This window comes from Vanessa tameamea, chromosome 10 (assembly GCF_037043105.1).
Source record: "Vanessa tameamea isolate UH-Manoa-2023 chromosome 10, ilVanTame1 primary haplotype, whole genome shotgun sequence".
Lineage (NCBI taxonomy): Eukaryota > Metazoa > Arthropoda > Insecta > Lepidoptera > Nymphalidae > Vanessa > Vanessa tameamea.
The window spans coordinates 982,184-996,585 of NC_087318.1; the positions used below are offsets into that span (position 1 = coordinate 982,184).

A 14,402-nucleotide genomic window follows, 5' to 3' on the forward strand; every position below is an offset into this window, starting at 1 on the left:
TCAGATAACGTTGCGTAATGGATTTTAATGAAGCTAGCTAGAAAAATTCTGACGTCTATCGTATCTTCGGACGAACCGAAAATATAACATTCTGTATCGTGTTTATTTTATTTCATAATAGGTATTTGTTTATTTTAACATACACACATTTTGTTGCGTACTGATGTACTATTTTTATATTAAATACACAAAACCCGTGGCTTCGTCTACGATAACATCAACAGCCTATCTATTAATAATATTAAAAATTCGAAAGTAAATCTTGTCTGTATGTAACGCTTATACGGCTAAACCACAGAATCTTACGTGAAGAAATTCGGTATGAAGCAAACTTGAACCCCAATGAAGGACTTAGGTTACTTATTATACCTAAAACCTACGACCGCAATAATTCGGACGAAGCCGCAGGCAATTAGTAACGAATATGTTTTTCTTTTATAACAGAAGAACATGAAAATCACATAAACACACTAAAACATTAATAAACACGCGACACACTCCACGTATAAGTTTTATAATGTTTATTGGTTTTTAGTTTCAGTTAGGCATCATCATCCTCCTGCCCTTATCCCATTAGAACAAAAAACGATTTCACATTTTTGTATAAATTGAGAGAGTCACTCTGTAGTTACTCTATTATAAACATAAAATCATTTAAAGACGATCACTATAAGAAACATCTCTATTTGATGATGATGTGATAATGATGACGGTTAAGAGTAACCGATTACGGCCACGGTAGCCGATCTCAAGAGAGGAGCCACTAGCCAACTCGGTGGGGTATACGCACGATTGTGTGCGTAAACACAGATACGCTCTCTAATCCCTTACTCTCATCATCCGATGGTAGGTACGACAAAACCGAGACGACCGTAAAAAGTCCATAAAAGAATAATAATATTTTTTCGAGGCAAGGGAGTTTAAACACGTCCAACTCCCAGATTCCGGGCTGTCATTGAGAAACAAATCCGGATACCCTGGATTCAAACTCAGGGCTTTGAATGTAGGGTATCAGGATTTGCGGCCTTATATCTACTAGACCAACGCGGCGCTCTTAGGGTAAAGAACATTGCTGACCGTTAAAACGTCATATCGGTTTTCGGTTACAATACGAAGTCAAAATTTATTTGAAGCCCCAATAATGACACAGCCTAATGCGATTAGCTCGGATTTGAACTTGAACTTAGGTTCTTAAAGAGCCACGTGTAGCACAAATGTAAAAGCTGTCACTATCGGTTTTTTAAGATATACCTACTACATAAAATAAATTTTATTAAATAATAATTATAATTCGGTGTTTTTAAAACAGTTTAGTTTAGTCATTAAGTGGGATTATTTATTGTGTATGTATAAGTCATAAGACAGATCAGGAGCTACTGAGAAGGGAAATTCTCAGACGAGTGCTTATCCGACGAACGCTATCTAAAGTATCACGAATATCGATACACTGTATAAGTATAAAGTTAAATTTAAAATGAAATATTTGCCTGCAGATATTTAAGAATAAACTAACTACATTCTTTTTATAAAAAAACCTTCAAAGCTTAGGCATTTATTTTGTAAATATTTTTTAACAAATAATGTTTAGTCTAGTATAGTTATCTAAGTAGTTTTTCTACCATTGGCCTAAATAAAGTGGATAAAAATGATCCACATACTAAAAAATTAAGTTAATGAAAACATAAATTATTTCGAATATAAAATTTATTATGTTTTAAACTTTAACAGTAACACGAGTAACGGCTGCACTCGCGTTTCTGTTACGTTCTGCGTAAATTAAATTTTAGCGATAACTTTTTTATGAATATAATTAAAAGTGGTGAGTAATATGCCACGAAAGAATCGATTTCCAAATTTTTTTGTTCATTCGTTCGTTCGATTTTTATAGTATTTGTAAGAAACACGAAACATTTAAGAGTACAATATAAATCACTAGCTGGACCTGCGGCTTTAATCACGCAAAATTTATAAAACACTAACTTCAGACCTCCAATTTACACAATTAGGGGCTGAGTTTCGTAAAACCCTATAAGGAACCTACCTGCCAAATTTCCGAGATTTCGTGATTAATCAGTGAGTGGTATTTCGTTCCACCGTGTGACCTTTGTGCTTGTATATATATATACATATATTAAACACAGGGGCCAATTCTAAAACACGTAATCATAATTCCTTGTAATGATACGATGTCGATTGTATTCCGATCATACTCCGACTATTCCTCACAAAAATTTACCTGTTATTTATATCGGTTACGCTACGATCCCGATATTGCGATCCAAATTTGACCGAACCGCAACTAAATCGTTGCGTTTGTAGTTTCGATTTGTTAGTAGAATTTTGGCCACGGCTCACTTATCATTCAAACCACACAACAATACAGGATGTAGTTATTCAGTAGAATAAATGGTGAGTACATACTTGTTTTCCAGACAAAGACCGCCACCGATAAAAAGTATTATTAAGAAGATAATATTTGTATAATGAATTTCAACACTATTAATTAAATATGTTTGTTTTGGACTAATTTGATCGAAAATAAAACGATGCAATATAAACTGTTGATAGCTTACACAAACAGAGAATCGAACTCATTAGCACAAGCGCGTTGTTGATAAATGCTTACCACATGCGGATGTTTCGGTTCAAGAAACGCAATCATATAAATTGTTTATCTAATGAAGTACGAATCGAACTGACCTAGATACAACTGATGACTCGAAAATATTATAACAACGTATCTGTCTATCCTAGAAAAGGCAACTGCAATAAAATAAAATATAACTAAAATTAAATAAAATACAAATAAATAAATTTAACACTTATGTTCTATACGTATAATAAAATTGGAGTGTCCGTATGTAATATTAAAATAACCGCACTAAATGCATATGTATGTATACACGGTACATATACCAAATCTATTTGACTATATTATTTTTTTGAGTATTATATGGCTAATCGCTGGAACGGCTAGACCGAGTTGGACGAGACTTTGACTGGCAGAAAGCTGATGTAATAAGGACTAACTTAGGCTACAACAAAAACTTTTTTGTTAAATTCAAACGCACATGAAGTCGCGGACACAGCTAGTAATAACTATATCTATACTAAATATTAATAACATAAATGTCTGTCTGTTGCTTTTTCACGGGCAAACCTCTAAGCCGAATTTGATAAAATTTGGCATGAAAAAAGCTTGAAGAAGAAAGACAACCTGGCGACAACTAGTTATATTATAAATGAAAAAGTGAGTTTGTCTGTTTGTTTGTTACGCTTTTACGACTCAATTACTCAATTGATTATAAAATTTGACATACACATTTCCAGAGGGAACCAATAAACACCCCCCCCCCCCCTCTAAAACACGTTAAAGTCGCGGGCGGAAACTGTTATAACATAATGAGAATAGGCAGCGCAGGAGTGGTTTCATATAGTTGCTAATATAAATTACGCTTAAGTAAACCCTTTATAGTATCGTTATAAATAATATCATTTACTCTCCGCGCATTTGTACGACGTATATCAATTTACAGTAACTAATATCGCATGTCTGTAATCGAGGAATGCAGTTGAAATCAATCAAGGATTTAATACAAATAGGGGAACTCGATGCATAATACTCGCTACAGGCTAGGCGCCTAGGAGGCTAGGGGTTAGCCGGCAAATATCCCATGGCTGGGCTTATGTTCAACTTATTGGAGTCTCCGCGCTATTTAATAAGTATTGATGGATATAAAATTATGCTTGTAGGATTCTGTAATTTATTCAATCGTGAAAGTGAATTAGATAGGCGGACTGGCATATGTGCCACCTGATGGAAAGTAGTCACCACCGCCCATAGTCATTAGGCCTGTAAATAAACATTCCTTACATAACCATTGCGCTACCAGCCTTGGGAGCTAAGATGTGTCCCTTGTGACACTGACATACAACCTTCAAACCGGCATACAACAACACTAAGTATTGCTGATTGGCGGTAGAATATATGATGAGTAGGTGGTACCCAGACGGGCTTGCACAAAACCCTATCATCAAGTAAAAAATGACAAACAAAATAAATAAGTTTTCTTCGTGTTAATTAAATGAGTTTACACAATGGCTTCCGTTAGAATTTCAACATAATTTAAATTCGAATGCACATAAGTCATTTGAAAATCTAATATATATGTATATATGATTAATACAATATTATATTCTTCACTTTCGAACACATATAAATAACAATAAAATCCACGTCGAATCAAAATAGTATATTTTACAAACACACACATTATCATTTGATATTACAATTGAGGAGGAAAGTCAATTTCCTAAATATATAATATACTATATGTTCCAACAATATAGAGATAATGTTTCAAGTTACAAACGGCGTAACTGCAAGAGAGAACACTATTTTCGCGTTTTCGGTTTTAATGTTTAATTTAGTAAGTGGTGAGTTAAGGCCGTGTTTCCAGTGAAACAAATGTAATCAGCGGTATCACCACACCCAACGCTATTGATTGCAGAAGTTCGTATTTACTTTAGTATCCGCAAGGGCGCGCCATTCGCGCCGCTATTAGACAGTGGATAGACTTAAGAACAATTAGACAGATTAGGGGATTTTTTGGAAAAACAATATTTTTTCATCTATGTTAAAATATAGTGAGTTTATACTATATTTATAATATATATATATATTATACATATATATATATTATACATATATAATATATATAATTAATATATATATTAATTATTTTCGCCCGTGGCTTCGTCCTCGTTTTAGAAAGGGCAGGGGGAGTGGTGGTCGTAGGTTTTAGGTATAAAAAGTAGCTTATGTTCTTTCATCAAATTCGGTTAAATGGTTTTCCCGTTAAAACATAATAGACGTAGACATAGAGTTACTTTATAATATAGGTTAGAAATGTAAATTAATAATATGTGGTACGTAGATTTGAAGGTTTTAAAGTAGGTTTTATATATGTATTAACATTTTTTTTTTATTTTATTGTATGTTGTACAATAGGCTACTATTGGCTTTTAAATATTATATAGACAGCATTTATAAAAGAACTTCAACGAAGATGAAACTAATTTCAATAATTTCTATAGAAATTTGACACTTTCATCTTCCACGGCTTATAATACAATATTTTAGGTAACATTGTTTTGTAAATACTCATCCTAAACTACATAGCGACATGAATTATACTTAATTTATATCTCAATAACCCTATAATAAAGCGTAATGTCGAGTATACATAGTTTGCGAAAAAAGCGTTTGTTTTAAGGGTTAAGCGCCTTAATAGCGAATGTGAGTCAGATAGCATTCGAGTTCATTGAATCATTATCGTCTACAGCCAACGGACGAGGCGATTCGAACGCTGAATTAATACAAACGCGTAAATTTATACAGCGAGGAACGAAATAACATTTGAACTTTTATCAAAAACCGCAAACGCAACGAGTCTTAAAAGTAATATTAATTCATTTAATTATATTTTATTTCTAAGCTAAATCTTACGTGTACAATTAAACAAAATTTTACTTCGAAATCCTGTACCATAAAAAAACGATTTAATATTTATCATCTTAACGAATATTATTATAGCGGATGTTTTATTTGATTAAACAATGACGTCCCTAGCACCGTTTGCGAGTGAATACGGATTTTAAATGATTTGACGATGAAAATTTTCAATATGTTTTTCTGAAGGCGTCCGATTTGGAATATTCAATTGTTTGAAAAAAAGAGGTGCTTGACCTCACTCACCATTGCAATTTGTTAAATAGAATTGTATTTGATCTTATCAACACACAATTAAAATGGTCTATCGCAGTTCGGTATAATTTCAATTCAAACTGTATTTCCCTTCTTGAACAGGATCTTGGTGTAAAATAAGGATGGAGTTATTTTTATCAAGTTCCCGTATCAACAAAGTGATCTCTACTCTATAGTTCAGTAATGTATTACCGAAAATATATCAAGCATTACTCGGTAATCGCGTAAAATTAGAAGTCTAACTAATATTACAAATGCGTTTTAACTAATCTTCGGATAATTATGAAAGTGTGTCAGGGTTACGAAAGGATAGAGGACACCTAACACGGAACCTAGTTTTATATAATAATAATAATAATTTAGTTATAATGATGAACGAATTTACAGTGATTTTTTTTTAATTATTTTAAATGCCATTTCTAAATGGTTTTCCTTCTAAAGCCACGATCGCTAAGAGTGAGGTCCTTGGAAAGTTAACGGGTGTTAATAGCGAGCCTACGAATTCTGTTTAAGTTGTCTTTAACTAAACGTGTGTTGTAAAATCTAACCATAACGATAATATTAAAGTTTACGTCATAGATGAAACAGTATTTACTTGTTAGTAGGGCTTTGCGCAATTCTGGGTACCACTCATAATATAAGTAATCACAAAACAGCAATATTGTTGCTCCGGTTTAAAGGTGACCCAGTTGCTTTTAGCAAAAGGCCCATAACATCTTAATTCCCACAGTTAGTGGTGCATTTTCGATGTAAGGTATGATTAATTTCTTTTGAATAAAGTTTATCCTTTAAATATTATAATTACAATAGAGAATGACGCATATCACTGACATTTCAATATCGTGATATGCAGTTAATTTCATAGTCCAAACGCGAAGACGAAATGGAATAAGAGACTACTTTTTTACTTATGGACATTTCCTCATGAGAAGAACTAACGCTCTAAACGTTCACATGATTTCAATTTTAAGGATTTTATTTAACGTCACTTTAGTAATGGCATGGTCGTAAATGTAAAACCAGTTCCACTCAAACGGTGTAGCTTAAATTGGGTACATATTTTTGGTGCCGGTGACAATATTCTGTACTAAATTTCATTCGTTTTATAAATGAAAGGTTGTTTTTTACAAGACTGCTCTAAAAGGGAGTGTAATATTTTTAGGATTCATGTATGCACGTGAGTTTGTTTATACAATAAATTTGAAATGGCCTAAACAGATTTTGATATATAATTAAATCAGTGAATCCTCACATCATCGAGTGATACTGGCAATTAATTTTGATTCCCAGTGTGCGATGATAATCTTCGAGATCCGAGCTGACCCAGTGGTTAGAACGCGTGCATCTTAATCGATGATTCAGGTTCAAACCCAGGCAAGCACCACTGAATTTTCATATGCCTAATTTGTGTTTATAATTCATCTCGTGCTCGTCGGTGAAGGGAAACATCGTGAAGAAACCTGCATGTGTCTAATTTCAACGAAATTCTGCCACATGTGTATTCCACCAACCCGCATTGGAGCAGCGTAGTGGAATATGCTCCAAAAACCTTCTCCTCAAAGGGATAGGAGGCCTTAGCCCAGCAGTGGCAAATTTACAGGCTGTTAATGATGATAATCTTTGGAATTGTACTTTGTTATTTATATATTGTTACCACATTTGCCAGTACCCCACTAGCAAATGTGGCATCATATGGCAAAAGCTCACCACCGCCCAAAGACATTGGCTCTGTATTATATTAATGATTCCTCCACCACATTTGGGAACTAATGATGTCATGTAACTGGAACACAGCAATACAAAATAGTGCTGTTATGCGGCATAATAAGTTACGAGTTGGCGTTACCTACACAGAAATTGCTTAAAGTCCTACCACCGAGTTAACCTTAATTTTATCACACAAACCTTTCTGAATCATCTCCGACATCTTTTACATTTTTTAAAATCCTATTGTTGTATTAAATTTAGTTCATTTTATTCAGTAATTAATTTTAAAATACGTTTATAATTAATTAGTGGAAAATACAATGTAACTACGCAGATAAAATAAGTGCCTAGGTCTTGTATATAAAGGTTTAATATAAATTTAAATGTGTTTATACCAATTACAATCGGTGCTATTAACGTGGGTGATGTCATTGGATTTGTGTTATTTAAATCAATTCCGTGTAGGAAAACCGCTGAAATAGATTATATAATAATAGTACATAACTGTTCATATAACTAGTCCTTTTGTTTATATGTCATAAATCAATTATAACATTCGACATACATACATTATGATAGTAATCAATTATATAAATATTTCAACTAACTATGTTTTGATTTTCTGCAGGTAGCATCGTATCAACAATTCTACCACCAAATAGTAACTACGTATTTCTAATTATCCTTATTATATATATTTTAAAGTGTTTTTGGGATTTTTTTATTTTTAACTAATTATATGGTACATGGTACATGACGGTATAGGATTATACGTTTTACTTTATTTATAATATATATATAAAACGTTTATGAGGAGTTAAGTATGTATCAAAATATTTTTAAAAAGATCATCATATTCTACAAAATAATTGTAAATATTGTAACAAATATAAATAAAAACCTTTTTGAATCCGTCAAATAAACTTTAGAAGAAACAATTTTGATTGTTTTCCAAAAAACGGGTTTATTAAATTGTATTTAATACATATTTATTTATTTAAAAAAATATATAGATATATTAAGCTTCATTAGTCTATTTTTTATGTATTTAACGAAAACAAAGCATTACGTCACGTGCTCATTTTTGATTGATTATAATAATCAGATGACCTACTTATGAAAAAGTATGAAGATTTAATATTTCTATAGCACTCACCTCTTGAAGCGACATTTTTTATCAATCACAAGTTACACATCCGACATTTCTTATCTTTTCTTTAAATCAATGTCATTTTTCTTTCAAAATCACGTCACTGCATTCCAAAATATATTCAACCTATTTACAACAAAACTACACGACGGCTAGAAATGACGCTACTTTCATCTAAACAAACAAAAAAAAAAATACATCAACATCTACCCACTTGTATAAAAAACAAACTGATTTCCAATTGGGTTACGTATTTCAATGAAATAATTTAAATTAAGAACATTTCGTATTTCAAATTCGGAACTGCACACGCTGGATCGCAACGTCTGAAGGTCGCGGAGTGCAGCAATCTACTGTTTCCACCCTTCTAGTAACTCGATCCAGTGTACTAGAATCAGTAGTTATTTTAGGTGAAGGCCAGTCATCCATTTTGATCCTTACCAATTTATTAATATTTATCCAAATCAATTAATTAATGTCATTGAAATAAATTATCTTTATCGAAGGACTTCGTTAATTGAGTAAATAAAATGAACATAACTCGTTAAATGAGCATGTTTAACTTCAAAGGTTCAAACTTCAAAGTTTCCTAATTAGACAAACACCACACAAACATGTCTGACGTATTAAGTATTGAAAATAATTTATGAAAATACAAAAATCGAAATGTCGATGTGAATTACGAGAAATCGCGTTATTGTTTGTGATAGTGTGGAAAATAATACGATAGAAAGATCAGCGCTCGAGCGACGTGAGAGTAACTTGAATGAAGTAAACGAACATTTTCACATCACACATAAATAAATATAATCAAACCGAATTATGTATACGGTTTAAACTTGGCTGCACTTGCGCTGATGTCACTGTGACCTTGGATTAGTTGACTTATTTTTTTTTAATTGCGCGGAAAATTTGACGTTTCTTTTCAAATTTATTTGTACAAATGTTTCGTTTTAATTTTATTTATTCGAGTATTGTTTCGAGGTTTTCGTTTGTTCGCGTTTTGATTCGCTCGTTCGTCAGACGTCTTGCCGGGTGGACGTCCGCGGAGCTACTGGCGTGCGATTGGCTCACCGGAACGTTATCAGTCTCTTATCACTAATGAAATGCGATTTTGTTTGTTACGAATTTTCGCTTTTCATGGCTGATAATGACTTGTATCGTATTATTGAAGGTTAATGTTTTTAATTACGAACGAAGATCACGGGTTCTAATTCGGGCAAGTCATTTATATTTATATTCATCATATTCCAGCATTAGGAAGTCAAGCAACTCAATGGGAAAATCGACTTGCCCACCAGTGGGACACTGACTAGTTAGTACTAGTAAGTGTCCCAATGGGGGGCAAGTTTAATATATGATAAAGTATTAAATATAATTCCGTTATAATTATCGTGTTAAAGGGTAATCAGTGAAATTATAGTCCACGAACTCTTCACCGTCGAAAACAATTATCCGCAGTGAATATATTTTAAGTTTAACCTAATCTATTTGCAATTATACTAAACTTTATCAGTTCATTATTAACCTATAATTTTGACTGACTTAGTATTATAATTAGATATGTTTAATATATTCATTAGTAACTGAGTTATTACTTATTAATCATTTGTAATTTTTGCTGTATTTATTCTGAGCCATCTCAGGAGCACTGATACATTTTTAGCACGAGAGTCACTCACTCATACTTATGAACGTCGATAACAAATTAACTTTTCGGAGGAGCGCGCTTTCGTAAATGAATAGATCTTTAGATCATATCCATTAACGGGTTCTATAAGACAAACGCTATCTAGTATTCTGAATTTGAATTTATCCATTTTTTATCAGCAATGGGTAAAGACGTACTCGTTTTATTTTAATCTGTATTAAAAACTATTTGAGTTCGAATAATTATAAAACCAATAATAGATGAATACGCAAATATTTAAAAAGGTTAGGATGGAATTAATTTGCTGTGCAATCTTGAAATACTTTCTAATCGATTAACAACGGTTACGTAGTAAAATTTAAGCTGGATACACATCAGCGAACACTGGCGGTCCTCCTTGTCTTGTGATTGTTTCGCAGAAATTATTAGATAATTTTTATTTTCATTACTTTAAATGTAGTACATTTAATTAAATTTTAAGTTATATTACTACTATTTCCTGCCAATTGAAATGTTTTTTCTAATTACAGAGATAATAATGACTTTTTTTTTGTACCGTTTCCACCTTGTTTTGTATGCATATTTTTACTATAATGTTTTTCATATAGCAATAGCAATGCAATCTTTTATTGTAAGGAACGTAATTGCTCAAATATAATAAGTATATCATTGTAATTAAAACTGTAATAAAAAAGAAACTGTTTCAATACGACTGTATTTCGTTTTATCAAACTCGGGTATTGTGCGATAATACGCCTTGTGAAAACACGTACCGTAAGTGTGAATCGACCTTAAACTAGGGAATTATGTCAGTACATATTGTTCGCAAATTTTATCACAATTGCTAACATTATATAATTTTTCTATAGTAATAAACTAGGTTTTGCTGCGGAACTCATACCTAGGAATTTTATAGTATAATTATTGCATCTTTTATACTATCACGATGTCATCCTGATCGATTTCGGACACGGCAGGACTTATTATAGTGCACATATGTGTGTGTTAACAGAAATGCACACTCAGTTCTATAATACTCATAATCCTATAATTTGGAAATAATGATAAGACCGAAAAGAGATTTAAGTGCTTTCCGAGGCGCGGATGTGTAAACACTTCAAGCTTTTGGACTTCGGGCTGTCTGTGAAAATCTAATTACTTTATATCGGACTGATCTGATTGAACTCAGGACCTCGATACCTTATAGCCACTAAACCAAAGAGGCAGTCAATGTCTGATTAAACTTTAACCGATAGTTTTAAATTATATTACTTATTTAACATACGAACAAGTCGTACCTTCACGTTTTTTAATTATTAATTAATCAATTATACTACAAATATACTAGTTCTAAATCCGGTGGTAGCTTCACATCTTGTAATACTAAAACTCAAAGGTCCTTTTATGAATCCTACAACTGTCCTACTTGAATACGTGCGTTTGGATGAACTTCAATGACTATATGATATTGAATTGTTATCTTTGTCGAGTATATAAATGCTTATACACAACTGGTTAGGTAAAGCCGATGGCATTTAATAACACGATAAAGGCGGCTCGGTTGTGTAAACTACACTGAGACTCGTGTGATTGAACCTACCGTTACATACATATATACCTACTTGTTTAATACCATATATATAAATAATTGAGGATACTTCTTTGTGTTCCTTAACTGAATAAATACTAAACCAATTTACATGAAACTTATACGAGAAAATAAAGAGCGTTTAGGAGTTTTTAGTATGTTATTGTATAAGTATGTAGATGCGGTTACATATAAATATATATAACATGGAGGGTGGGCGTCGACGCGGAGGATTGTTTTAGAGATGGAAAGACGACTTGGCTACAGTTATCAGCGCCGTGGAAAATAAACACCGCGATTTCCCTTGCGCTGATGAAGTATACGGCACGAAGGTAGGGCTCCGTGAAAACCCGTCTGGGTACCACACTCTTATAAAATATTCTACCGCCATACAAAAATACTTAGCATTGTTGCGTTCCAGTTTGAAGGGTGAGTGTGAGTGTAGCAGGCACGAGGGTTATAACATCTTAGTACCCACGGTTGGTGGTGCATTGGCGATGTAAGCAATGGTTAATAGGTATTACAGCACCAATGTGTATGGACAGTGGTGACCACACACCACCAGGTGGCCCATTTGCCAGTCCTCCTACCAATGACATTAAAAAATAAAATACTGTTAAACGTTGTTATACTGACTATGTATGAAGCATAAGCCAATTATTGGACATAACGCTTTGCATACAGAGATGACATCAGAATACAATAATAGAAAACCTATTTGGAAGTTCGAGGTTGTCCGCCTTGGAAATATATCTCATTGTATGCATTTATATATACAAACTTAAAAGGCAATACTGCCAGTTAATACTTTGAAATTGAAATGTGTTTATAATTTATTTGAAAGTATAAACACTAATATTTTTTGCACCATGGTTGAATTACGACCACAATCAAAGAAATTTCTCTGGTTACACTGTCTCTTTCATAAATAAAACTGGATCACAATAATACTTAGTACTGTTAAGAGGGAGGTACTGTCCTGTGGATTTGCACAGAGCCTCACCGAGAAACAAAAGTGAAATAGTAACGTGACGAAAAGAACATTTAATTATACAGACGAAACGCTGCCTAATAAACGTTTACTTTTTGTGTGTGTGTGTGTAACACAAACAAAGTTGTAGTATATATACTGCCAGTTTAATGTCGTTAACACCAAAATTTAACTAAGAAGTAAATAATGCGTCATCGTCTGTAATTTTTTGCGCCTCGATTGCTTCATTTGCATTCGTTTTTCGTATGACATTTGATTACTTTATACAGGACCGACGCTAAAAATGTCAATGACTCAAACTTCAATTATTTAAGTGTAGTCGTAAAGAGATGGCGTATTTGTATATATATTTTTCTATATTCGAATTATTTAAATTATATTCAAATAGGTTTTTAGATGTGAAATATGTATTGACGTACCTTGATTTTAACTCTCTACTTTCCTGTGTGCGCTTGGCGCGTACACTATTTAATATGCATATTATTATTTTAGTAAAGATATATATTTACATTTCCTCTCATGCCTACAATTTTCATTCGCCTTTTACACCGATACTAAGGCGCGTGTAAGGTAGCTTACAAACTGGGCTAGAATTAAAAATCGCGTGATAATCTAAAATATGAATGATGTTATCCTGCGAGGTCTACAGCAATGTACTGACCTGCGCGGCTGCCGGAGCGTCGTGTGGCCGCAGCGCGTGCAACGTGCCCTCGTGCTGGTCGGCGAAGGCGCGCACGCACGCCGCCGCCTCGCGGTATCGTCGCCACAGCTCCACCGCCTTGTGATACCTGCAAGAGAAAGGCTCTATAACATCTTCCTCATATAATCGTACGAGTCACATGGTTGATCAGAGACTAACGCCTCAAAATTCCTCATCAGTGACCTTCAAGGAGGATTATTCGACGACGTCTCAAGAAGTTTCTCTTAAGTAGATTAAATAGCAAAAAAAAAACTACTAAATCATATTTTAAATTATTTATTTCAAAAATCCAAAGCCGGGTAGATAACAGTATACTAACTTGTCGCAGAGCTGCGTTAGGTTTGAACAGGTATGCTCGTATGCCGCAGCCGCATCGTCCAGCTCTTTCCTGAGCTTGGCGGCGATGCCGGACTCACAGCTTGACTCTAGTGGCGCCGCGGCTTCACGCAGCGAACCAACCAGCTCACCGCTCCGACGTGACAGTGATTCACTTAGTGTCTGTGATAAATTAGAAAATGATGTATATAATTAACATATATTAAATTGAGCCAAAAACTATACTTTTACTTTAATATTACGATATGCAGAATGATACCCTACAGCGATTGCTTACAATAAAGTAAAAAAATAACTAAACGAACCTCAAGTTTCTCAGTAGCTTTTAGCAGACGATCATAGTCGACTTGGCCCTGTACCGTGAGCAGTTCTACCATGTAGTCAGCCTCGCGTACGGCGCCCTGCACCAGTTCTAGTTGACGTTCGAATCGTCTCCATAGCTGTACTTTACTGCGCAAACGAACGCTCAACTCGTTGCAAGCGGCTTCCAATTCGGCGTGTGTGTCCTGAAT

General features: G+C 33.7%; 1 protein-coding gene across 7 annotated transcripts in view; it reads right to left on the reverse strand.

Annotated features, from left to right (window-relative positions):
• Msp300 (Muscle-specific protein 300 kDa) overlaps positions 1–14,402 on the reverse strand; it is a 180,276-nt gene that overhangs the window by 12,120 nt on the left and 153,754 nt on the right. For all 7 annotated transcript variants that reach the window (XM_026633669.2, XM_026633670.2, XM_026633671.2 and 4 more), the window contains 3 exons: positions 14,196–14,396; positions 13,874–14,052; positions 13,516–13,642 (listed from right to left, as the gene is read on the reverse strand). In XM_026633669.2, coding sequence (XP_026489454.2) covers positions 13,516–13,642; positions 13,874–14,052; positions 14,196–14,396 — 507 coding nt within the window. The remainder of the gene's footprint in view (positions 1–13,515; positions 13,643–13,873; positions 14,053–14,195; positions 14,397–14,402) is intronic.